The sequence below is a fragment of the Aythya fuligula genome, chromosome 7, assembly GCF_009819795.1.
Source record: "Aythya fuligula isolate bAytFul2 chromosome 7, bAytFul2.pri, whole genome shotgun sequence".
Classification (NCBI taxonomy): domain Eukaryota; kingdom Metazoa; phylum Chordata; class Aves; order Anseriformes; family Anatidae; genus Aythya; species Aythya fuligula.
In genome coordinates this window covers 9,441,345-9,466,370 of record NC_045565.1, presented here as the reverse complement: position 1 = coordinate 9,466,370, position 25,026 = coordinate 9,441,345, and the positions used below count along the sequence as shown (strand labels likewise).

Below are 25,026 nucleotides of genomic sequence, written 5' to 3'. Positions count from 1 at the left end.
AGTTCTTTGACAAAAACACCACCACAGACCTACTTATCTTTCTTGCTCAAACCCAAGAAACTAGCAACAACAAAACCACAACTGTCAGATTTCACCAGTTCTCAGCACCCTCAGCCAGCTTGCTGCCGCCTCAATTAATTGTGTGTGGAGTCGTACTATCAAAAGCAAGAAAGAGGCTTTCCAGCGTCCTCCAAGCAGGTTGTCACAGCTCCAGAGAGATGTCCTCCCATCTCTTCTGTGCTGCTGGAATTTCAGCTCAAGGGCCCCACTGGCTCTGGCTGAGGGAGTCTGCCTGGAAGGGAGAAAAGGAATTTGGATAACATTTACAACTGAAACATGCTTGTACTGAATATTAAACAAGCCCTGTATTGTAACAGTATTTTAGAGGCAGCACAGCAGTATGGCTCCTACCCTGATGTAATCCTTATCATTAATATAACCCTTATCATTAATATAATTGTCCCAACTACAGAAAACAAATAAATGAATACACAAATCCAAAACCAAGTTAAGACAATTACATGTCCCCAACAAAATGACATGGTAAATCATTATAATACAATCCAGAATAGAAGAAATAATCATATTGGGCTAGTGCATACCCTACCATGTAGAAATTCCAGGTAATACGTTCTCCACCGTATCTCCATGGTAGGGTACGAATTAGCCCCACATGATGGGACCAAAAGGTCTGTGCATCAGGTGGCTTGCAGAGTTATGAAGCCACCTCAGAAAATTCCTGAAACGTCTTACATCATCTTTATTTACTTTGTGAGTTAATGTTACTTTTAAAGCTCATATGAAGCATTTAGGACTGATGTTAGGCATACATCAGAGTGCTCAGAAATAAAAAGGATGATTGACATGAGCAAATATGATGACCTGAATTTCATTTGCTCAGGAATTTGCAGAAGTTTGTTCCCGTGTTTTCATTTTGTTATGAATATTGAGATTGCTAATGTAGATCAAATCTATTTCTGCTTTTACCAAATAAGTATTTCTCTAAATTATTTAGCCTTGTCTTGGCCTCCAAAGGGAGTAATATCACAAGAGAAACAGACAGACTATTTAAGGAATAGCAAAAGTAAAAACGTAACTTATTTCTAATTTTAGATCCATGAACTATGCAAACTAACCATATGGCTTTACATTAATTCCTGCAGGATACAGGTCACCTGACAGACGTTTCACCGAGCATCTCCCCATGCATGTTCATGCTGGGCTTGCCGTGGATCTCTCATGAGTGCCCTGGAAGTACCGAGCCCACGAGGTGTGGGTGGCCACCACCAGCCCCCCAGCACCAGCCTGTGCCTGCAGCTGCACTTCAGTGCACTCATGGTGCCCTGGGGAGCACTCCAAGTGCTGTCTCTGCTTCGGTAGGAGTTAAGCTATCCTGAACATCTGGGTGAGCTTTTTCAGTAACTTGGAGTCTTCATTAATCCCAGTCTTTGCTTTGACTCTATTGTATGCTTTTTGATAGTCTGCCACCATTGTCAGAGATGATCCATCCCTCTCCTGATGGACCTGACCTGCAAGTATTGTGGGATTGTTCATTTTGCTATTGTCAGCGCTCAACTGTGCTGTCTCAGGAAAAGAAAATCTAGGGGTGGGGCAGGGTACTATAAAGTATTTTGAAAGTTGTATGCCAACACCCTGTGGCCTCTGTGCTCTCAGTCTCTTCAATTCTCCATGATATTGACCCACTGCTCCAGCCTCTAAGTACACCTACAGCTTTTTACTCCTCTTCCTCCCAGGGACTACCTCTTTCTCAATGGGTTTCCTGGTCTTGGGTTGCATCATTCAGTGTGCCCTAAGGTCAAATTGAACCACCCACAGGTGGAAAGTTGGTTTGGACTTTTGCCCCATTCAGTCCCTAGTATTTGCTGAGACTTCAGACACTCCAGTTAACACCAGCTGTGGCACCAGGTTGTGCAGGCAGAGCTGCATGCTGAGATTCCCCTAACATTTCAGGCTATTCTAAAAGTTACTCTGTGTGGGTGCATCACTTACATTGCTTGGCCAGAGCTGAGATGTGGAGAAACATCACTACTGATGGCAGCACGGCTCCTCCAGTGTGCACCCTGTCCCACCAAGATGCTCCTTGCCTGGCTCCTCAGACTTCTCTGTATCTGCACCTTCTCAGTCTGATGCCTCGACAGTGCCTTTGATCAGCAGTGGGTTATTTCCTTTCAGGGGGAAGAAAAACAAACACTGATTCCTTAAGCTGTAGGAGGGCTCCACAAGCCACGGCTCTGCCTGGAGCTAGTTGGCACCTTTGAACATGCAGCCCAACTAGCTTTGAGACACTGAAAGCCAAGCTTAAGGCACTGCAGGGAAACCAGGAATTACTCTGACTTCCTTTCTATTCCCACCTCCACCATGGCAGGACACATCTCTGAACACCCTCACATATATCAGTAACACAGCCTTTCTGGTCGCATTACCTGAGAGGTGTGAGAGGTACTCAACAACAGCTAGAGCTCATGTTGTACACATGAAAATAGCCAAACAGGGTTAATTAAGTGGAAAGTGTTGACATGTATTTGTTGTTTGTTTGTTTGTTTGTTTTTCCTGTTGTTGTTCAATTATACTTTTACCAGGGCTGGGGTTTATAGATAAATGGAGTTTCCAACAGTAAGGTAAATACAATGATGCATCAGGGCTGAAAAGTTTTGCACAAGTCACTTCTGAAGCTAACAAAGTATGTGACATCCAACATCTCCATTTGCTATAAGAGCCTGGCACTAGAGTGGCCAGGATGTGATGATTACCTTAAGAAACAGAACTGTTTGCTGACAAAAAAGATGTAAGTCAAGTGTTACTCATTTAAAGATCAAGCTAAAGCTGTTCTAATTAAACTAAATTAACCTTCCAGTTCAAATGTAGAAATTCACCTGGGAGAAAAGTAGGTCTGACTGAGTCTTACCTTGCAGGGGTAGTAATGTCCCCCAGAAATCCCCAGTCAGGTCTGCTTCAGACTTGAGATTAAAATAAGGCCAGTATGTATGGACTTCTCCTGTAACTCCTGGATTGTCAGGCAATAAAAAAATAAAAATAATAATAATTAAAAAAAAGTTAAAAAAAATAAGTCTGGTCCTTAGATTATAAGAGTTAAAAAGATAAGAAAGCCTGGACTACCACCTTGAGATCTGGCACAAGGCTGTGGAAGAGAGACCTGGTCCTGCTCTCCCAGGACTGGTGAGGTGCTGAGCTGGGCTCAAAGCTGAGGTGAGGACCATGGGATGGCCGTGGATATTTTCTAGATACATGGAAAGGAAGAAGAGCCGCAGGTCTTTGAGTTGAATTTTATTTAGGGCATGCGTTATCTAGACATGAAAACTGGGCTTTCTGGTGAAGTGGGGCTTTAAGAAGTCTATTATTACCTGATTTGCATTTAAATTAGCAAGCACAGGTTAAGGCATTCATGAGAGACCCGCTGCTTTTTTACCTGCACACCAGGTAAACCCCTTCGGAAACCCTGGCCTGTGTGTTCCTCAGCCCTTGGCTAAAGCCTGGTTGTGGGGGGACAACCCACCCAAGGACCAGGACCTGCATCAGAACAAACCACTTGATCGAGCCTAACTCTGGTTTTACACTGAAAGTAAGTTCTGCTGTTACATGGAGGGAAATAAATAAATAAATCAGCCTTTTTTTGGTCATTCATACAGTAAAGCTGAACCTCCATGGAGCAGCGGCTGTTCCTGCCTCATGGGACCACCAAGCTCCAGCCAAAAGCAGCGGGGATGGAAGCTGGCGTTGCCACCCCACAGCAGGACTGAATTAACATTTTTTGTGAGAGCAGTGCCATGCTGACAATGTCCACCTAAACAACTCACAGCATGAGATGTGCAGAAGAACCTCTTGGTCTCCCATCTCACGGCCTGTCAGCAGAAGACTCCTTTTGGCCTGTTCATCTCCATCAGCACTCACCTGGGGCAGTGAGGTGGCCAGCGTTTCCCTCAGGCCCCACCATGGGATGTTGTCTGACACATCTCCACGCTCACGCTTTTCAGTTTCTTTCCATCGCCTGTAGTTATGTCTGTGTGAACACCCATTAAAAGCACAGGTGTCCTTCCTACACGGCAAACCAAATAGTTGCATGCCACAAAGCTCAATGAAGTAATTAGGAGACAAGCCCTCAGCTCTTTCACGCAGACCCTTCTCCCTCAGGGGAGGCACATTTCCAGCTTCCTCACCTCTGTCAGGGCCACCGGGGCTGTGCCCTCCGCTCTTCTCACCCAGGCTGAGGCCAGCCTGAGGCAGCGGCGGGGAGGAAGAGGAAGCTGCCAAGCCCACGCGTGGGCAGGGTGAGGCAGGTGCTGCGGCAGGAGGAAAGGGCACAGCCTGACCTCCTGCCCGAGGCCCAAAAATGGCCTTGGCAGCTCTGAGCACGGCTGGGACAGAGCAGGAGTGTGCAGGGGCCGAACCCACCCAGCCTGCCCAGGAAACTGCCCACTGGTGGGAGCAGAAGCAGAGCTTTGGGCAGCATTCAGGTATTTATGCAGTAGCTGGGCAGTGTTTTTAGTGTTTTAAAATCAAGATACAGGTGTGTAAACATCAGTTAAATCATTTTCTTCCCACAGGAAAAGCAATGCTGCAGCGTCCACAAGTGGCGTGCTGCAGGCCACTCCCACAGGCAGTTATAGACCCTGCTGCTGCAGCGCAGTGCCTCTGCACCCCTTGCTTTGCAATTCCAATTCTCCCTTTTAAGCTGTTCTGAACCAGGGCAAAGCCTGCAAGAGACAACAGGCGTCTGGGGAGTGGCTTCCTCCTTGCTTTGATTTACAATTTGGCTAGGCTGATGCGTGCCCCTACCTTCCCCATGTGCTGGAGCTAGCAAGGGCGCTCAGCTCCACCTTCCTTCTGCCTGGCAGAACATTTTTTTTGCATCACTGTTAAGCAAAGCTTCGGAGCAAGGGGTCTGTTTTCCTGCCTCTCTCCAGTGAGCACTAAGAATAGCCACTAGCCTCCCACTGCTAAGCATGAGCATCACAACCCCTTACACCCTCTTATCTTGTCCTGAGCTTTTGTTATTTTATGGGCGAATTCTGTAGATGTTTTGCAAGGCATCAGAAAAGAGTGCACATGTTGGATATAAAGCCCTTTGAGGGACGTTGTTATCTCTGCTAGTGCTTTTTTGTTCCCTGCCCTTGTAGAGATCAAATATCTGCGAGGATGGAAATCTGTCACGCTCTGCAAGGCAGAGCTTTATAGATAGCATTAATAAGTGAGAGATGCTGGTATCTCACTTGCTACATCCTTCCACACTATAGCTAGTCTCTCCTGCAGCGCCTTCAGTAGTTATCATTATGCCCCTTAATGAAGGTCAACAGCCTGATTTTGAAGCAGCCTAAATCTCTACAGGTTACACTGCTTTTTCTTGAATCCAGGGATGCTCTGCCTATTGGTTGATAAAATATAACACTTTTAGATCCATACATATTGATGTGTTTTAAAACTATTCTTCAATATTTACAGAAATAAATTTGTAACATTTTTCAGTTCTCCACGCTTGTGAATGCAGAAGGTCTCTACTGCCTCACCCAGCAGCTTACCTGCAGACTGCCTGGCTGTGATAACTGATAGCAGCCTACATGTTCTCATCAAACTAATAATTCTCTGACATCTGCTACCACACTCATTTCACAGTAATCCCACCTGCCTGTACCAGCAGTAACACACTTTAGATCTCACAGGCTCATGTCCGTCGCGTTTCTTTAATCACACACTGGCTGTTCATTGCACCCAGAAGGCTGCAGGATAGGGTTTTCAAGCTCTGGTGTGCACAGGGTAAACAGCAATGAACAAATGCCATCTAAGCTCAAGGTGACTTTTATATTCCTTTATAAAGCACCCTTTTTCCCAATTCCCCTTATATACAATCTCTTAAACACAAGGGTATTCTTAAAAAGCGTGAAGTCTGTATTTAACTTTATTTACTTAAAAAGTGAAAGTCTTTATTTTTCAACCCTGAGAGACTGAAAGCTGGCCTACCTACGCTGCTGACTTCAGAAATACAAGTTGTCACTATTCCCCATCATTTATATCACGATCTAAGGCCCTCATGGTCTGGAGATGCTTGTATTTTGGTGGCACACTTGCACAGGAAGAGATCCTCAGTTTAGAAGTACTGACATGTAAACTGTGCAAATAAAACCAACAATTTTTTTTTTCAAACACTTTTTTTTATTAGTTTAAAAAAAAATAATAATCCACAATACCTAGAGATCCCAAGTGCCAGTGCAGGTGGACATGGGCCATGGATCAGTGAGCCCCACCAAAAACAAACCAGAGCACCAGAAACACGCAAAGCTGGGGGTCAGGAAGCCACAAAGGAAATGGAGGGAAGGGGGATCACCCCTGGTCAAGTGTCACACTTTCCTTACAATCGGGAGCCTGACTTACATTGTACAGTAAGGTTGGTTTATGAGGCAAATGAAAGACAACAGTGCTGAATGCAGTTAGTCTGTGGACAGCAGGACTTCCTTGTTGCAGTGTCAGCTAGTATTTCCATGTATGCTCTTGGGATTCCCTTTTTTGAGCTAGAAGTCATTAAGTTGATTAATTGCCTTCACTTTCACCCTGTGAGAGAAGTAAGAGGAGAACAGTTACATATTTTCACATGGAAAACATATATAAACTGTGGGACAGCCAGGGGTCTTTGGACTGAAGTTGGCAGGGAAATGCCACTTGGGCAGTATTTGTCCATCTTGTGCAACAAGAGCTCTACTGCCCTAATTCAAGAGCTGGAACCGACCCCAAAACTGATGTTTGGCTTTAAAAGGGCATTGCAGCTAGAGTAGGGGAAAAAAAAAATTAAAGTCTGGTTGAGACCAGGGAAAAGCTATTCTGTGTGATGATAAAACCATAGGAAAACGTTAGCTATTATACGTGTGTTTACATTCCAAAATAAGCCAAAATCAAGCAGCAGTTGACAATCTGTCACTCATGGCAACCTCTTGGTCCTTAAAAAGGAAGCGGCAAAACAACCTCTGAGCTCAGCTCTCATCCAATAATTCATTAATAGGGAAACACCAATGGGCTTAATGTGCAGCAGATTCACAATCACCACCGTACAGAGAGCAGAACCCTCCTGGGGAAAAACACCACCACGGAGGACAACCAGGTGCAGCCTCGAGCTGGGGGGCTGCAGGGAAGCTGGGCTGGGGCGTCCGTCTCCTTACCTCTCTGCTGCCTTCTGCGCTCCCAGCTGTGGCCACCTCTCCCGCGGCCCCCGGCTGCTGCGGCGGGGCCAGCTCCTCCTGCCAAGCCACAGAGGAGAAGTTTGGTCTCAGCAGCACGAGCACAGACATCACCCTCAGCTTGGGCTGGCTGCCTGAGGGGGCTGCGCAAACTGGGTCTGAAGGGTACATGTGCAAGTAAAACGCTACAGCGGGGGGTACGTGTTGCTCTGAATCCATTTTTTGTGTAGCTTATTAGAGAGGAGGCCTAAGAAAAAGAAATTTGATTTCCTGCAGCCTGCCTTAGGTTCTACCATATGTGATATCAGTTCTTTTCCTGAGGTTTTATTTTGTGTCACTGAGATCAAAGAGGATTTTGACTCTTTCTGTTTGAAGAAACTTGGGAGAAACAAACTTACGCAGAGTACGATCATGCTCAGCCTTCCCCCACGTTATCCCATTTACCCTAAGCACTGGTTGCACAGACTAAAACTAATTTTACATAGAACCATTGTGGTAGCATTAATATCACTCAGATAAAATTTTATTATCAAAAGACAAGCTTTTCTTTATGTTTGAAATCCAAGCATTTTTGTAAGCACTTTTTTTTTTTTTTTTTTAGCTACTTCCCCACATCTTTCAGCTACCTTCCCATTCAAAGAAAAAGAAAAAAAAATATTACAGGAAATTACTTTAAAAGTGATTTTTACCACATGAGAAGAAAAGACACAAATCCTGAACATGGTGGATGTGCACAGCAGATGCACAGAGAGCAGAGATGCACTTTTATGCAATTGGCATAGGTCATCGGCAAGAGCAGGAGGAAGCAGAAATAACAGCGCCTCTATGGAACAGCCCCACATCCCTGGGGAACAAATTAAAAAGCTTCCCTGGAGTCTGTCTCTACATCTGCGAGTGCTTTCCTGCTTTTTAGGACTGCATCTGGATGAAAATGCTATTAGGTACCCTTCACTTCTACATGTGTCCTTCCTGTCCCATCACAACCGCTCTCAGCAGTGGGAAACCAACACTGCTGCTTTTAGTACTGAATTAAGAAAGAAGACATGATGTGAAATTAAAAGAAAATAAAAAAAGCACGTATTTCACAGTTATGAGTATTAGGCAGATCCCTTGAAAATTTAAGCAGGAAATTGAACTTCACGTTCTTTGTAAGAGATGGAGCCACCTGGAAAGACAATCGCCAAAGTACCAGTGGCAGCCCAGAAATCATTCCCACTGCAGCTTTGGGAATTCATTTCACCCAGCTCCTGAGATCTGACTTGTTTGTTTGTAAATAGAGCCTTGCACTGGGGGTGGCTCCATATGATGAGCGCAGAGGGATTTTTTCCCTAAGAAATGTGTGCTTAGTTTGTATTGCATTGCTGGCAGAGGTGATTATTGCCAGCATTGGTCTGGCCTGCGCCAAATGAGCCCAGGCACTCCAAAAATATTAAATTGTGCATGTGATGGAGATCTATATTCCAGCATAGCAGGGAGCTGAGGAGATCCCTCCCTCAGGACCCCGTTCAGGAAGCTGCACCTGAGCGAGGAGCGCGCTGCCGATGCCCCATTGAGCCCCTGTGCTGCCCGGTGCATCCCTTACGTTGTGCTCTCTGTCAAGACTGAGTTACAAAGGGTAGGAGTGACTCACCCCTCTATTTATAGAAAGGGAAGCAACCATGCTTTCTGAGAGCTTTCCTAAGCAGTGGCGGCAGGAACCAGCACAATTGCAGGATGAAGAGGTGTCAGTCTGTGTTAAGGATTTCTCCTTGCAGCCTTTTTCTCACACGCTCCCCACCCTGCCCAGAATAGCCAGCACTAGAGGAGGACCGGCTGCATTCTTCAGCTGGGTGTTAGCTGGCCGGGCTTTTGGTGACTAGCCAGTAAAACAATACATACAGCGGGCCACGTGCTGTAAGGAGCTTCGTGATGGATGAGGAGCCAGAGATTCACAGGTAACAACCCCAGCTGTAACAGCAATACGCAGTGTGCTGCTGGGCAAGAAGGCAGGGGTGAAAATCCAGCTTCTCATGAAGGACAGCAAGAGCTTTGACATTGCTGTCAGTGTTCATCCTCTAATTAAAAAGAATAAAATGTTCTAAGGGAAAGGCATGTTGCAACCATGACGTAACCTGTTAAATGTTACTCCTGTTCTTGAACGACAACCAGATAATTATTTTTTTCCTCAGAAATATATTGTCTTAGAAAAATTATTTAAAATGGGAAAAAAAAAACTCATTGCAATTGGTATGGGCTGTTTTCTACTTTCTGGGGGGCAGGTGTTGAATTGTTTTGGCTAGAGTAGAGAGAAAATGATTTAACATAATAGTTGAATGAAACAAAACCTTAGGATTCATTACAAGAATACTACATAGATTTTATATATATATGCATATAGAATATATACACTATAGTAGATTTTTGTAAATAATCTCTCTCAAAGGTATGAACCATGGTTATCTGTTCAGATATCGCTCGTGAAAAACAGAAAAAAATAGGACCTGCCATTTCTAAAAGCTCCTACAGAGTTGCATAGGGCATACTATCTATAGGCCTTTGGGTTTGGATATTTTAATATGTTCTGTAAAAACAGATTTAAAAAATTCACAGGTTTTGCAAATAAATTATTTACGGTTTGATTCTCTGTTTCTACATTTCTCAATGGAATAGATTTCTGTTCATCTATATTGATTTCTCTGTTTTACAGGTTCTGTGAAATTCCTTTCTTCAGCTCACACTTGGAGCTGTATGCTTCTCTGTTTGTACATGAAATTAAATTCATATGTTTATCCATATTATGCTTTAGGCATTTTTTTTTAACAGCCCCGCAAATTATGAGATAAATAGGGAGATAATCCTGATAAAGTTAAGGAGGGAGACTCTTAAATGCTGGATGCTGAAATATGAGGTACCAAACACACAAATTCACTGGCAAGCAAGATTATTTGATATAAATAATTATTATTTTAAAGGTGTAGAACCACAGAGGTGCACTGGCAACCTACCCTGCCACAAATCTAACAACCAGCCACGGGACACCAATGGCATGAGGCAGAGAAGGGCTCGGCCCCTTGCAGCAGCAGAGCACCTCGTGCTGGAGCACAAGTAACGCTGTTGGGCAGCCTTACCGAGCCCCCAGGAGCCTGTGAAGGGACTGTGGGGGGCTGCCTGGGGCTGAGCACAGTTGGACAATGCTGAGAGCTCTGGCTGAGGGTCTCCCTGACGCCAAAGCAAGTGCAGCCTCCCCCTGGCACTGTGGGTGCGCAGGCCCAGGCGAACCCTCTGGGTGGTGGGATTTTCATCTTCCTCACAGCCAGGCTGTTGAAGGGTTTCCTGGGGCTGCTTATACAAATAATACATTTTTTATTGTATTTCAAATATTATCTGGCAGGATGGTCAGGGCACAGCCCTCAGGCAGGAACATGCTTGCCAAGCCTTGTGGAGTTCAAAGCCTCACGGGTGCTACTGACGTCCTGTTCTGCACGGGACAGGCGTGCAACTCCTGGGTGCACAAGTGAGAAAAGAGCACAGGCTGCACGCTGAGTGGCCCTGTCAGCTTCTGCTTTTAATTCCTCTGGTGCAACCGTCTTCACATAAGCAGAATTAAGTACACGTACACAAACTGCTCCTATCCAAAACGCAGTGGTTATAAAAGCTGCAGGCTCGGGCATGGCACATGTGCACCAGACCCAGCCCAAGGAGGAACAACGGGAGCCACAAACACACCCAGTGCTTGCACAGAACTGACACCTGCCAAAATTGTCCATGGAGCGAGAGGGAAAATGATCAAAACCAATTTAGCATGGCAGAGCTACGAGGTGACAACTAAACCATATGAAAATTGACAGGACAAATAGATGTAAAGGGAAGACTGAGGTGGAGGGAGAACTGCGGGGAAGCATTAGCTGCTGGGGAAATTCCCCCATCCCCAGGGATTTTTGCTGTGCGTGTGTGAGCCTGTGTGCTTAGGCACACGTGCTCGCTCCCAGCCACACGGTGTCTGCAATGCAGCAAACTTTGTGCTGTGTCATGCAGATAAACAATTAATCCTCTTCTCAGACAGGGATATTTAATGGGTGGTTATCTCACTGAAATCCCTCAACTGTCTACTGCAGGGACTGAGATGGGTACACAGCCACAGACAAAACCCATTATTGATGGGTCTTATTCCTTTGCAAATCAGAAAAATACGTGGAGTGTTTATAATCTTTTAACTTAAATATATTTTAAAAACTCCTCACAAACTGTTGGTCCTTTCACGTACTCAGTTAGCAGTGACCAGGGCAGCAACAAAGCCCTACCGTGCTGTGCCAATGCCACCAGGAAGAGCTGGGTTCTTCCAAGCCTACGCACTCCCATAAGCCAAAGTCACCATTTACTGCACCCGTGCTGCTCAAAGACCCCATGGTGGCAGCCCAGAGCAAAATGTAATGATGAATCTCTCCTCCTTGCTTGTAGGTGTCTGTCACTGGCACCAGCTGTCAAACGTGCAGATTAAATGTCCACAAGCCACCCGTAATTGATACGAATACTGGGAATGTGCCTCCTCGGCCACCCGGCTCTTGCAGCACTGCTCACTGCCCCCACCTACCCACAGAGACCCTCGCACAGAGCAGCCTCGCCATACAGCCAGCAGGGAGGTATGCTGGGGGCAGCTGAAGACAAAAGCAAGACTTCAGCAGCTGCTCTGTGCAGTAGAAAAGAAGGACCAGCTGGACACGGACAAGTCTCAGGACGGGATACAACAGCTATCCCAAACTTCAGGGCTGGAACACTTGCCTATAATCTCAGGACTGCAAGGTTTTCACAGTACGTATTCAATTTTTAAACATCTAACTGCTATCCCTTTTCTGTCTTAGTGCATCTCTAATGGGTCTCAAATGCATTACAGTGCCCCGTACTGCTATTGGCAGCCTCTGGCTGTATTTCCATTAGCAAACTGAGCAGCAAGGTAGGCACAGGCCTGGAGAGAAAGAAAGCAACTGGTGCAAGAGCCCAGCTTCCAGGTCTCCCCTCTGAGCAGCTCTGGCCCCATGGCCATCAGCCCACTTGCAGCCAGGACATGCTCGGGGTGCGTTCAGAGCCCGGGTGCCTCGCTGGCACAGCTGAAGTATGGTGAGTGAGGATGACTGGCACTCCTAATCCAAACTAAACTACAGCACCAGAGTAGATGAACCCCTCTCTTTCACAAAAAAAAAAATTTTTTTTCCTTCCATTTATTTCTCCTGTGACTTGTTTGCTTTGCTCCCCCCCCCCCCCCCGTTTTCATTCTGCTGCCCACCTCTGCTATTTGGCATGACACTGTGATATTGTATCAGAAGCAGTTTCCTGGCTCCCTCCTGTATGCTGCCCTTTGGCATGACACATCCTACATTTTCCTCTTGATCAGCCCCCATTTTAACTCTAAGCAGGCGGGTATCGACAGAAGGTGCCAAAATGACAGTTCAGAAGCCTAATCCTGTGGAAAACTTGCCTACTGCTGCTCTGCCCTAGCCAGATGTGCAGGCAGCTCAGGTCTGAATGACAGACCTATGCCATCAGCAAATTCTTACCTCTCCTGGGCCAACCACCCTTGTGCTTGGTCACTCAAAAGGTACAAGAAGTTGCCCACTCCTGCATATGGGGGATATATTTGCAGTCCTGCAGCCTAGCTGCTGGTTCCTGGAGCAGTAGAGATTAACCTTATACCAAGGGCTTAGCAGATCTTCTCTATCTGCCCTTTCTGCATATTCACAGGACATTTTGCATCACTTGTAGCTGCTGTTCTCCTCTTTTGTTAGGCTATTCTCTCAGGATTTACGTGGTGTGTAAAAGCCCCATTTCACATCACAATGTGTTTACTTTCAGGTCAGGAAATTCATCAGCCAACTGTCTGAACAATTAAACCAAATTTGGCCAGCTTTTCTTTGCTTTGATTCTGGGTTTGGGTGTTTTGTGACTAATCTGGCTCGTGTCACTATCAGCGCTATTGAATGCAACTCTGAAAAGAGGGCAAAAACAACCAGGCTTACCAAAGAGCTGCCAGCCTTGTGGCTCCTGAGGCTCTTTATACCATAACAATGGTATAAGTGTCCCACAGAGGTTGTGGAGTCTCCATCCGTAGAGATAATCGACACCTGACAGGACACAGTCCTGGACTACTTGCTCTTATCCTGCTGTCATTGACGTTATGGGACTCAGACTAGATGATTCTGTGATTGTATATTAAGTATTTTGTAATAATATAAAGCATTATTTAATAACAGATATTGTTGAAAACCTTAAATAAGTGAAACCATAAACTGCAAACATTTGCAGATAATTAAAGTAAAATCCAAAGAAGACACAAGGATACCTTTTTTACAACTCCTGTAGTAGCCACGATGGTCTCTGCTCCTTCTACCGTCTTGTTCGCCACTGTGTTCACGCTGGCTACTACAGCTTCTCCCACCACGTTGGCCTGCTCCTTGGTCTTCTCAGCAACTGGGATTTCAACAGCAGCAGAAAGTCAATGAGTGAGGCACTGTTAGAAGGCTGCCAAATTAGCTAGGACAATAAAACGGTTGCATCAAGGTAAGGGAAGGAATCAGCTCTGTTACAGACTTTCTTTGGATTTTATTTATTTATTTATTTTTAATAGGAGAGCACATCAGAATTTAGAGCATACGTGTGAGGGCTTTGTCTCAACCAAAATGCTGCTCAGGGTGCTGCAGGTGCTGAAGCCTTCATGGGTAACTGGGGAGTGAAAAATTCATTGTAAAATGATAAGAGATAATTGAGCAAATAAAGTATTTTGGATTTCAGACTGTGTATGACCTCTCTCCAGGTATCTTCTATTTGTCTGTTCTGTTTAACGTAATACAGCTGGGTAGAAAGTCAGGAAAGTCAGTCAGGAAATTCTCCGCAGAAGGGATCCATTCACCTCTCTTCAAGGCAGTCCAGACCATTCACTGCCTCAGAGCTTGTGGCTCCCAGAAAAGTCCCTGTGGGCCACTGGCAGGCCACAGTACCTGGCATGAGTCCCACAGAGCATGGCTGTGCCCCAGCAGGAGCTGAAGCAGGCACAGCCCCTGCAGGCCACGCAGCACGTATGCCTTTGTGAAACGCTGAAACTGCTGTGAATCAGCCCAGTTGGCCAAGTAACATTTGTTAGATGTGGTGTTTGTTTTTTTTTTTTTTTTTGACCTGCTCTGCTGATTAAATATTTTCTCCCATCCATGTGCAGTGCAAATGACAGACCCTGAACCCTTGCTCCTGGCAAGCACTATCCATTCATCAAATGGAAGGTCACACAGATCAGTGGTGCTCCCCAGAGACCTTGCATTTGGCCTTATCAAGGGCTACAACAACCCATTACAGATTTCCACATCTCCCCCAGGGCTGTGCACTTACCTGAGGTTACGCTTTGCACTACGCCTTCCTTGGTTTTGGTACCTGTGAAAGGAAACAAGTGGTCAGTCGGTGTTATCTGGCAAAGAACCTCTGGTGTCTGGACGTGGGTGGCTTTTTGGCCTTCTGAGGCATGGGGGGGGGGAGCCGTGGTACTGCTGGCAGCTCATGCAGCCTGCAGAAGGGGTTGGCTTCCTTCCCCAGAGAAGCCAGGGGGTACCTTAGTGCAGGCAGTAGGTTAACTCCAACCACCTGTGGGCTGGAGATGCCCAGACTTGAGAAATCTTGATTCTAACAAGATTAAGTATGAAAAAACTGTCCCTGGCGTGCTTCCAAATGAACAGAACAGTTGAGTGGAGGTAAGTCAATGTTAGGCTAAGAGTCAAAACAAACATGTACTGGTAAAATCTCGCTTATTTCACTCTTTCACATGGAATTACACCCAGGACTCTCTCTTGCCTTTCAGCAGGGTATTGGGCTGCAGTGGTCATTTGAAGGTTCGTCCCATACTTTTAATAGACAGTCTGGAGAAACTCGAGGCTGACTACAACACAGCCACCCACCTACTATGTACCTACTGCCTGGATTCCCACTTCAGTGCCTCAGACCATGCGGTAAGTGCCTGCTGGTAGCAATAAACAGAATGCAGATGTTTGTATATACAATTATAAATACACACCATGTATATGCTTACATTGTAACTTATCTTGCTGTTCTCAAGGCAGAAAAGCCAACAGGATGTGAGGCATTCAGTTTACAAAAGAAGTAGCCCTTGAGAAATAACTAATCCCCACAGCTTTCCTCCAGACATGAAATGACCTGCTGTACGTCCCTTCTGCTTGCGCGCTGCAGCACGTATGTTATGTGGAATCACACAGGGGATGGGCAGCCCCCACCCCCAATAACTAGATGTCATTTCACAGTAGGGAAAAAGCACTCCAAAACCAAAAAAAGGACCAAATCTCTCTATTCGAAGTTGAATAAACACACACCAAAATGTTCCACTGGCTCCTTTGTGCTGCCTTTTGTAAGTCATCTGTACCTATGCAGACTCCTTTCAAGTTTTCCATACTAACAAAACAAAATGGTTTTTATGGCCAGGTTTCAAAGCGATAGAAATACAGAGTGAGTCAGACCTTTAACTCCAGTGGTACTGGAGCATCCCTGGGTGTGGTGGGAGAAGTCAGCCACACCTCGTTCCCATTAACAGCCTGAAAAGCAAAACAGGTGCAGGGCCCTGATAACAACAGCCTGAGCCCAGTTCTCTCCTGCCTGCCTGATATAATGGTATGTATTATTGAACGTAATTCTCAATTGTTAATTTATTTTGGTGGCTGCAGTGGTTGCCTAGGGCAAAACAAAGCTGTCCTGCTACAATGTGCCCTGAACATTTCCCTCCACCCTCCCAAACTGTGATAAAACTGAAGGGATGAAATGCTCACTTTGTGCTTGTTACGGCTGCAGACTGCATCTACTAATTATGCAGATGCTATGCGTGCACTGCTGTGAACTGGATTTTAAAATGATGTGCATGAGAGACAAGTGTGCACAGATGTACAGCAGTGAGCAGAGCAGCTGCACGTTGCATTTATGCCATGAACATGAGCTCCTGGATGGGCCGGGTACACCAAAATCAGTTCAGATGGAGGCCTGAGGTAAACCAAGTACTTAATTTGCTGTCCTGGCCTCAGCTTTGCATTAAACATAGCAAGACAAGAGCTGTACTTCTGTACATTTATTTACACGGCTCTTGGTTTAAAGGCAGGTGGCACTGTTTGTGATAGAGACACAGGCAGAGGAAAAGCACCCGAACACATTTCAGTCAGGAGCAAGAGCAGCAGGAGGTGCTGCTGCCTGCAGCCCAGGGGGAGCCGGCCGCGCCCCGTGACTCAACCGCCAGCTCCACATGCAGGTCGACCTTCCGCCAAGCGCCCCTGCCAGCACCAACAGCTGCTGAATCAGAAAGCGATCACCTGATGCTCAAGCTCATTTCACTCCTTAGTCCTCACCTGCGGCTGGTGAACACGGAATTAAGTGTTCATGCATCCTGCCCCTTCTGCAGGAGTCAGCCTTGGGTGCTCTGTGCTGCAGGTGCGGGGCCAGGCCTGAGGTTCTGCCGTGTGCATGACTGAGAGGGGCTCTGGCAAAACAGAAGTGCTTCTGAATGTTAAATTACATTAATGACTGTGTACTCATTCCTCTGATGCAACATTGCATTGTCTTCATGAATTAACCTTAGCATCACTTATCCCCCATGTAACCCACCCCAGGCAGCGGCTGACCGAACTGCCCACGTGCGTTGTCCACGTGAGACCCCCATCGATGCCCGGGCAGCCACCACCCGGGGGAGGACAGAGTTTGGGCAGAGGCTGCTGCCTGATTTCTCCCACTGCATCTCACTCAGGGGTGCACAGGCTGAGGATGAGGCAGTGTGGCTCGGAGACAGCAGAGGTGGCAGCACGGCACCCGTGGGTACCCCACGGCGAGTGTTTTGTTCTGGTGGCTCCATCACAACCTGCTGGGACAGGGCTGTGCCCGGGAAGAGCAGCGCAGGTCTCCGATTCACCCTTTATGTGGCACACAGAGAGACAAGGCATCGTGCACTGTGTGCTCATCGCTAGTTTTAATGGCTATACCTGGCCTCTGCCTTCTCTGCTCATTTATAAAGCAGATCTGTGAGCTAATCAGCATCTGGCCTTTGCTTCTCATGTCCGTGAAGGACCAAGTGTTGTTCAGTGCATGACAGGGCAGAATTGGTGGTATACAAAAGAAAAACAAACCTCCTCATCTCTACCTTGATCCTTACTTGATCCTCATTCAGTCATTTTAAGGCTTTTAGAAAATAATACTGAAGAGGCTGCAATCACACGAGCAGACTTCATACTTTGCCCCATGGCTGTGTGAAAATGGAAAACAGGTCGGAATATGGAGACATAAAACACTACCAAAAGGAGATGCAAGGAATTAGGTATAAAAATTCAGAAGAATCCTTTCTGACATTGCTCAGACCAGGGAGCAGCAGAAGCAATAGGGATGCCACAGTTTGACACCTAGACATGACATTTCACAGGCTGGTGTTTCAATTACTGTGGTTGGTTTAATTATTTACAGGGATGCTGTTTACTTTTCTTCTTGCAAGTCAGATTCAAACCGAAATGCGAACCATTACGCATGTTCATTTACAGCATACCAATAGCTGAGTGTTTAGAAATTAGGGATAAAGACATTATCAGATCTGCTGCACATAAAATTAATATTTCATTTCTAATTTATATGTGTACATATATACGTATAGCTACTGTCAATATAGCTGTTTTAAATACAGTAGCTAGATACAGCTGTGGATATTGAAGCATGACAGCAGGAAGAGTCTGCACGTAAACTTTCCTTCTAAAAAAAACATCTCCCTCATCCAGCAGATATAAAACCTGTACAAGGGGCAGCAATAAGCAGCAGGGTAATCAGTCTTGGGAACTGAGGCCTTTGCAGCTTTTATAGCACCTGTGGTATCTGGCCACCCAGCCATGAAATCGCATGCACTAGCTAGTGCAGGTACTGGGTCCCAAGGGTGACCTTGAGCTGGGAGGTTTAATCAAGAGATTTCTGGGCAGGGCAGAGGACGCAGAGCCTTCCCATTGTACATAGTGAGTTAGGGTGTCTCTCATAAAGTGAGATGAATGTGTGCACAGGGAACAATGCAGGCTGGCAAACAAAGGAAGGATTTCAGGACAGAAAGGTGCGCTTGCCCTGACACTGACACTGCTGGTGGCCCTCAGGGACCGGTCAGAATGCAGCAGAAGGTGCAGCAGGGATCGAGCAATGCCCTGCAAGTCCCGGCCAGCAGCCCCAGCACAGACCCGCCACCCAGGTGCACGCTGCTCAGCACCATGCCAGTGCTGCCTTCCCCAGGCAGCAGCAGTTCCTATGCCTAATTGGCAGTTGGGGAAACTGAGGCACGGGGTGGACATGGTATCCTAGGCTTATACAGCTCTGTGACAGGGCTGTGGACATCACCCAGACCTCCTGATGTTCACTCCTAAGCTCCAGCCACAGAATAATTTCCCCAGACTTTCTCAGAGACAATCTACATGGCATTTCATGCTCAAAAGTAGATAAAAAGCAGCTCTCTCTTACCTACATACATCACACCTTCTTTAGTCTTCTCTGCAGCCTCTGTCACTCCCTGCTTGGTCTTTTCTGCAGCAGCCACCACACCTTCTTTAGCAATGGAGAAACCTTTCTTAAAGACATCCATCCTTTTTGCTTGTTCGGGTACTACCTGGACGATCTGAGTGAGGGGCAGCAGCAAGCAGCACCTCGAGAGCGAGACTGCAGTCTGCAACCCTGAGCTTGCTGGATGCTCGCTTTCCCTGCCAGTCTCTGTCTTTGCTCTTATTCCTCTGCTGGATGAGGATGGTGTGTCAAACCTCGCAGCCTTTGCTGGCTCTTATTGATGAAGTGCACTGCAGAGTAGCCAATGCCTGTGAACAGCTGATACTGAAATATTAATGATATGGATCTGCTTGGTAAGATTTAAGAAGGGAGGGGGAGAGGAGGACAGAGGTACATAAGGGACTTACTGGAAATTTTCCAGATAGCTGAAGCTTTTAAAATACGCTGCAGCGCTCTCACTCAAGGATGCTCTCAAGCAAAGAGGGAGAGGTTTTAGCTAAAGAGCTGAGATCCCGAAAGTGCCTCTGCCAGGGGCTGCAAGCACAAGCTCTCATGGGTTCCCAGGAGGTAGAAAACATGTAAAGTGTTTGCAACAAACCCAACAGGGTCAGGTCTCTTGGTCTAGCCATTACCAGAACCCATCCTGCACAAAACAGTAACAAGAACATTACTTCTAGTAAGCACAGATAGGAAAGGGGAACCAGCTAAAGGTTGGTGCCAGAGGGAAGGGGGCTGGAAGTCCCATGAGCCACATCCTTAATGCCTGATGCTGGTCCCCAAGGCATGGAGTATAAATGATGGTTTTTGCTCATCTGCATGTCCCGTTACAATGGTTTTCTTCTGAAAAACCCGGTGGCTGTTGGGGGAAATCCTGTTTCCTCTTTGTTTCTCGGAGTGGCTGTAGGCAGAGCTTGGCCGAGCCACTGCAGAAGCAGCCTCAATGGAACAATTGGTGGAGGAAACCTTGCAGCCTGCACCGCCAAAAATGCTCCCCTCCTCAAGGCCTCAAAATATCAAAAATAACAATAAATAAATAAATAAATAAAATAAAAAAACAGCAAAAATATCAAAGCACATGATCGTTAATCACAGCTGGATATCCTAACGTGCTTAGTAATTTAGCTTATTTTTTGCTTGTTTGTTTCTGAAATTGCCCCTAACTGGCCCAAATCAGCTTTCCTCTCACTAGCAAACTGAAACTGAACAGAAGCGAGTGTGAAATCAAATACCAGTACAATGAGGTGGCATTTTGCTCCTGGTGCCATACCTGTAGCTGTGAAGCCCCGCTCTGTACACACAGACCCTGGCCAGCTCTGGCTGCTTTCCTTTCCCAGGCAAATGGAGAAGGAACAACCAAGGCCCAGCAGTGGGATGGGGGCAGCACACAAACAGAGCTCAGGCTGCTGAAGTCAGCACATTTCTTTAGGTTTTTTGAGTGCTGACTTACTCCATACTGAAACAACCGAAAGACTAGACTGTTGGTCTGGAAAATAAGATACAGATTTCTTAGTCTTTTCCTTACCACTGGTTTTCCTTGCTGATAAAGCACAAATCCCAACTCAAATATAGAGGAGCTAAGTGTCTGACAGACTAAATAGACTAATAAACTTGCCAGCTGTTAATTCAAACAAACAAACAAAAAAATCCCATGCCAGATTCAGCGGAATGGACCACAACTCAAAGTGCTCAACCCCCAGGGTATTCCATGGGGACGTCTAGCCTGGTAAGGCTGTGAGAAGTATATTTTGATTTTGCTAAGCTATTGTTCTGTCACTGGATCTCGTACAATTAAATGCTACATATTTGGCATTGTTATAGAAGTTAACAAATACATGAAATATCAACCCATCCTGCACTATCCAACATGAGTCATCACCAGACTGCATCAACCCACATTTGAGTGGGATACTCCTTTCCTGCCTTCTCCTCTCCTGATGACCTTCAGACAGAACTCACAAGAGGTATTTAAAACTCTCTGGATCACTCCCAAGACAGCAGGCAGCTTGCACAGGCATTGTTTTACCTTGAAACACTTTTAGGAAAGCTCTGGACACAATACAACATTGTAGGTGACCTATATAGGACAAGCATCTATAGCAGTTCCTGAACATTGGCCACCCCATGGCATTTGTACCCCACTTCTACTCTAAGCCAAGGATTTAATCTTCATTTGTTGCCAGTCCTGCCTCAGGTGAACATAACAGCAGGTTAATTTTGTGCCTGAAAAATTGTTCTTCCCTTGTAGTAGATAGAACAACTTAATCAGCAGCTAGAGAGGAGTTAGGAGTTCCTCCAAAGGACAGTTCAGAGAACCCAGGCTTCTGCATTGCACCCCGTCTGGTGGCAGCCTCTTTTTCCCTGTTACCTACCGGGGACATAGTGCAGAAGCCAGCTAAGACAGGCATTTCTGAGGTACCTGGGCTGCAGTCAGCTCCCAGTTGTTTCTACTTTGCTTAACACGTACCACTTTGTGAAGTTGTACCTCACAAAACTCAGTGGATCTGCAGAATACCAAAGAAAGCCCTGTTTCATCTCTGTAATGACAAACCATCAAGCTGATATTCATTTAAAGTCTGAATTTCGCTGGGTCAGGCTTGCCCACTGGAGGCTCTTGCTGCTCACCACCGCTCTTTCTTGACAGTCTCCGAAAGGTGCTGATCCCACATCCCACACACCACAGCTCTCCCTGGGGGTAACGGCTAGTACCTGTAGGCCTATGCAGTGCACAGGTTCTCTCAGTGACTCTGCAATATGTGCAAGACAGGTCTGCCTCAAGTCTACCTATTCCCAAAAGCACAGATGCAAAAGGAAATCCAGGAATGCAAAGGAAAGAAAGAAAGAAAAAAAAAAGACTCCTGTCCTCTAGAGCCATTTTGTTTGCGACTATGATGGATTGAAATATAATTTTAATTAATTTGTCTCTCTTCCCTCGTTCAGTTTCCAAATCGTCAGTTACTCTGCACACAACACCTTAACCTTGTCCTTTAACAAGGAACTTACTCTGCAGACTGTCAGCTGATTAAGGCATCTCGCTGGGCGACAGGATTGGGATTTGGTCATACTCTACTGAAGTATTTTGAGGGGTTATGATGTCTGGAATACAGGTACGGAAAGGAAAAACAGGCTGCTTTGTGGCTGGTACATATCCTTTGTTCAGGATGCTTTTGTATGGAGAACAATACTAACAGTAACAGGATCAAACCTCGCTCTAAACAAACAGAAATCCTCTCTCTCTCCCCCCATCTATGAACACTTCAAAATGCAGAAAGAACTGTCTCAGATGATTCATTTTCATGCTCCCAAGTAAACAACCCGTTCTGCTCGACATCCTCCCGGCACACAGCTGACGACTCCAAGCTGGTAGGGTACGTAGGTTTGCATAGCTAATGAATGATTTCCTCTGCCAGGGAGCGACCATAACAGCGGGTGGCTGACAGAGGAGCCTTTTGCGAGGCACACGTGCAGGGCGCTGCCCGTACAGCACACGGCAGGCTTTAGGGGCTGAGTTCTGCTGCTGAACACCATTGGTGGATTTGGAGCAGAATGATACATACACAGTCAACAAGAATTCACCTTCCTCCCCTGAAGGACAGATCACTGAAGAACTGTTTTTCCAGCCCGGCTGCCTGCCTGAGGAGGAGGTCGCGCTCCTGCTGCTGCCCTGCACATGCAGGAGCCCGGCTGGGTGCACGCACGTGGGCCTGCAGCAGCGAGCAGAGGATGAGACAGCATTTTCCAGACCTAAAAGCCAACAGCAAACGAGTAGCTGCCCCCTTGCTGTGCAGATATCAACAAAATTGTCCTATTCCTCTTCACAGACATCAAATGCATTCAATTATTCAGCCTGCTTCAGAAATTTGAAGCTGGGATAAACAAATCTGGAGTAACTCATGCTTGTTAAAATAAATCCAGCTTCTCTTGTTTTTTTTTTAAACATTTTTCCCAAAGATCTTTTTTTTCTTTTTAAACTCTTAGATTCTGAATTTAAGGCCATAGTATTAATTTAAGAGCATTACAGAATTGTTCTAATATATTATAGCAGTGAATCTGGGAAGATACAAAAGAAACAAAAAATAGTCTGAATGTATTAATTGAAAAATTTCGATTCTAAGGGCTCTTTTTTTCCAGAGAAGCTGTCTGGCATGACCAGTGCATTTGCTTTCCAAGTGCACAGAAGCCATTTCTCAAGCACGCTGCTTGGCGCTGCTTACCTTGTGCTCTCCACCTCCTGTCCAGCTCCGACATGGGCTCAGACTCTAAGCAAGCAGATGGGGGCCAAGATGAGAAACTGGATCTCACGTCTTCCACAAAGCACCCAGAAGTCAGCACTGTTATTTGGCACCTTGGTTATGGAGCTACAAAACACATATTGAGTTCTCAGGGCAGGCAACATGGAAGGGGGTAAAGAGCTATGCTTAGCATAAACAGCTGTAATTAACAGAAGGCAAGAGCAGTCATGACAGTTAATTGGCAAGGTCACAGGGCGCACGGATGCGCCTGGTGTTAGTATTGTTATCAACTCCTTAAAGACTGAAGACCGTTTGAAATAGTTCTCAGAAATACTGGGGAGAGAAGTATTTTCATGAATAAGGGCACGGGAAAAAAGCCACTAATGACTGGGAACCAAGAAGGAAGAAACATCTCTCCTGTCAAATTATTTGCTAACATAGAGAGCAAATTTGTTTTTCTCTAGCTGTTCTGAGACCTGCTAGAAACTTCTGAGAAGTATCAGGGCAGCTCCAAATGTCTCTGCACCACTATTACTATGTCACTTACTGACAGGCTTTCAAGTATACTCTTGGAGTAACATCTACTGCCAAATCATTTTCCAAATTAAATTTGAAATTTGATTTATCTCACCCATTTCTTCCATTCCAGCAGTGGCATACAGCTCTGTAAAATGCACCGAGTTTCCAATAAGGTAAGTAATGGAATAGTGAATAGACATCTACTTAGTTGGTGCACGCTTGTCTTTCTCAACTAGTAGGTGTCTCTTGGAGGAGACTGACCTCAGAAGGCAAAGAGCAAACTGTCATAGAAAATGACCTTGTGTGTCTATTTTCCCCTGGTTCCTTGCTGAAGCAACAGCTCAAGAAATAAAGTGATGTAGTGATGTGTCATGCTCCTAAACAGGTACTCCTCACACCTTTCTCCTCTGCAGATGTTAAACATGAGAACTTCCATCTCAGTCCACTAATATATTAATTGTTATGAACCAACAGTATAAACTGAGTATGTTATTCAGGGACCCTAAACCAGGACAGTTAATAATTAGACAGAAATCTTAACTCGTGTTGTTTGGTAATGAGAGTACTTTGAATAATTCTCGCCTTCTGTATTCATATCAGCATCCTGTGCTATGCCCGTCACGAGGAAAGAGACGTCAGTCCCTGGCATGCTCAATATTTTAATGTCTTTCATAACTGCTACCCAAAAGTCACGTTAAATTATTAACTTGCAAATGGCTGAGTAATCTGTGCCTCCCAACTGCTGCGCTGTGGGCAGCACCGCTGCAAAGACAGAGAGCGAGTTCCTGCACCTGCAGGAAGAGCAGATGTTTGAGCTGGGAGGATGGCAGAGCAACTCTGCCCCACTTACTTGTGAGATACCACACCTGGGAAGAATAAAGATTTAATGGCTGACTAAGTGGAATGGTGTATGCTGAAAGACAAGACTAAAGGGTTAGAAAATAGGTCACAAATGGGATAACTTCATCATCTCCAGCACAAAATCACTTTTCTGCAAGTCATGATCATACAGCCATTCAGGTTTTAAGCCTGTTGTTTATTTTGCCTCATGCTTGTTTCAGTTCCTTCCCTATAAAGGGTCACCTTAGATAAACAAACACAATGCTCAGGTCCAGTTCCTTATAAGAAAGTCACATTTGCATGTGAAACACAGCACATAAAACAGTCACACATCAACATTAACTTATATTAGCAGGATGTGCACAATTATGTAATAAAAGCAGCAGGAAGGAACAGAGGGAAGTTGCTTCTTTCAGTCGTAAGTCCAGAATCTGTGATTTCGTCTCCCTGGAGGAGTGACTGCAATAGCAAGAGCAGGTTTTGTCCTTAGAAAGACCAAAATCTTTCCCTGCCTTCCCCTGTGACGCTGCTGTGCCCTTGCCCAGCAGTGTCACAGCCACCAGTCAGAGAGGGCATCTCCATGTTTCTAGGTACTTCCATTACACATACAGGAGGTGCAAGCAGGAATAGAGGGCTCCAGATCTAACCTGTGATAAGGAGATACAATCCTACAGTCTTTAATAACAAGATTTTCTAAAAACAGAGAGAGACTTTAC

At 45.7% G+C, this 25,026-nt stretch overlaps 1 protein-coding gene across 1 annotated transcript; it reads right to left on the bottom strand.

Moving 5' to 3' along the window:
* Nucleotides 1–6,180: 6,180 nt before the first annotated feature.
* Nucleotides 6,181–18,983, bottom strand: SNCG (synuclein gamma). The gene is made up of 5 exons (XM_032191037.1): nt 18,684–18,983; nt 14,553–14,594; nt 13,516–13,643; nt 7,185–7,262; nt 6,181–6,582 (listed from the first exon to the last, which is right to left on the bottom strand). Exons 1-5 carry the CDS (start codon nt 18,802–18,804, stop codon nt 6,562–6,564), a joined length of 390 nt encoding a protein of 129 aa, XP_032046928.1. The 5' UTR covers nt 18,805–18,983; the 3' UTR covers nt 6,181–6,561.
* Nucleotides 18,984–25,026: the final 6,043 nt, after the last annotated feature.

Coding starts and splice junctions, on each gene's coding strand:
- SNCG (XM_032191037.1), bottom strand. CDS start 18,804: ATGGATGTCTTTAAGAAAGGTTTCTCCATTGCTAAAGAAGGTGTGGTG. Junction 14,595..18,683: donor AGAAGGTGTGATGTATGTAG/GTAAGAGAGAGC, acceptor TTCCTTTCACAG/GTACCAAAACCAAGGAAGGC. Junction 13,644..14,552: donor AGTGCAAAGCGTAACCTCAG/GTAAGTGCACAG, acceptor TTGAAATCCCAG/TTGCTGAGAAGACCAAGGAG.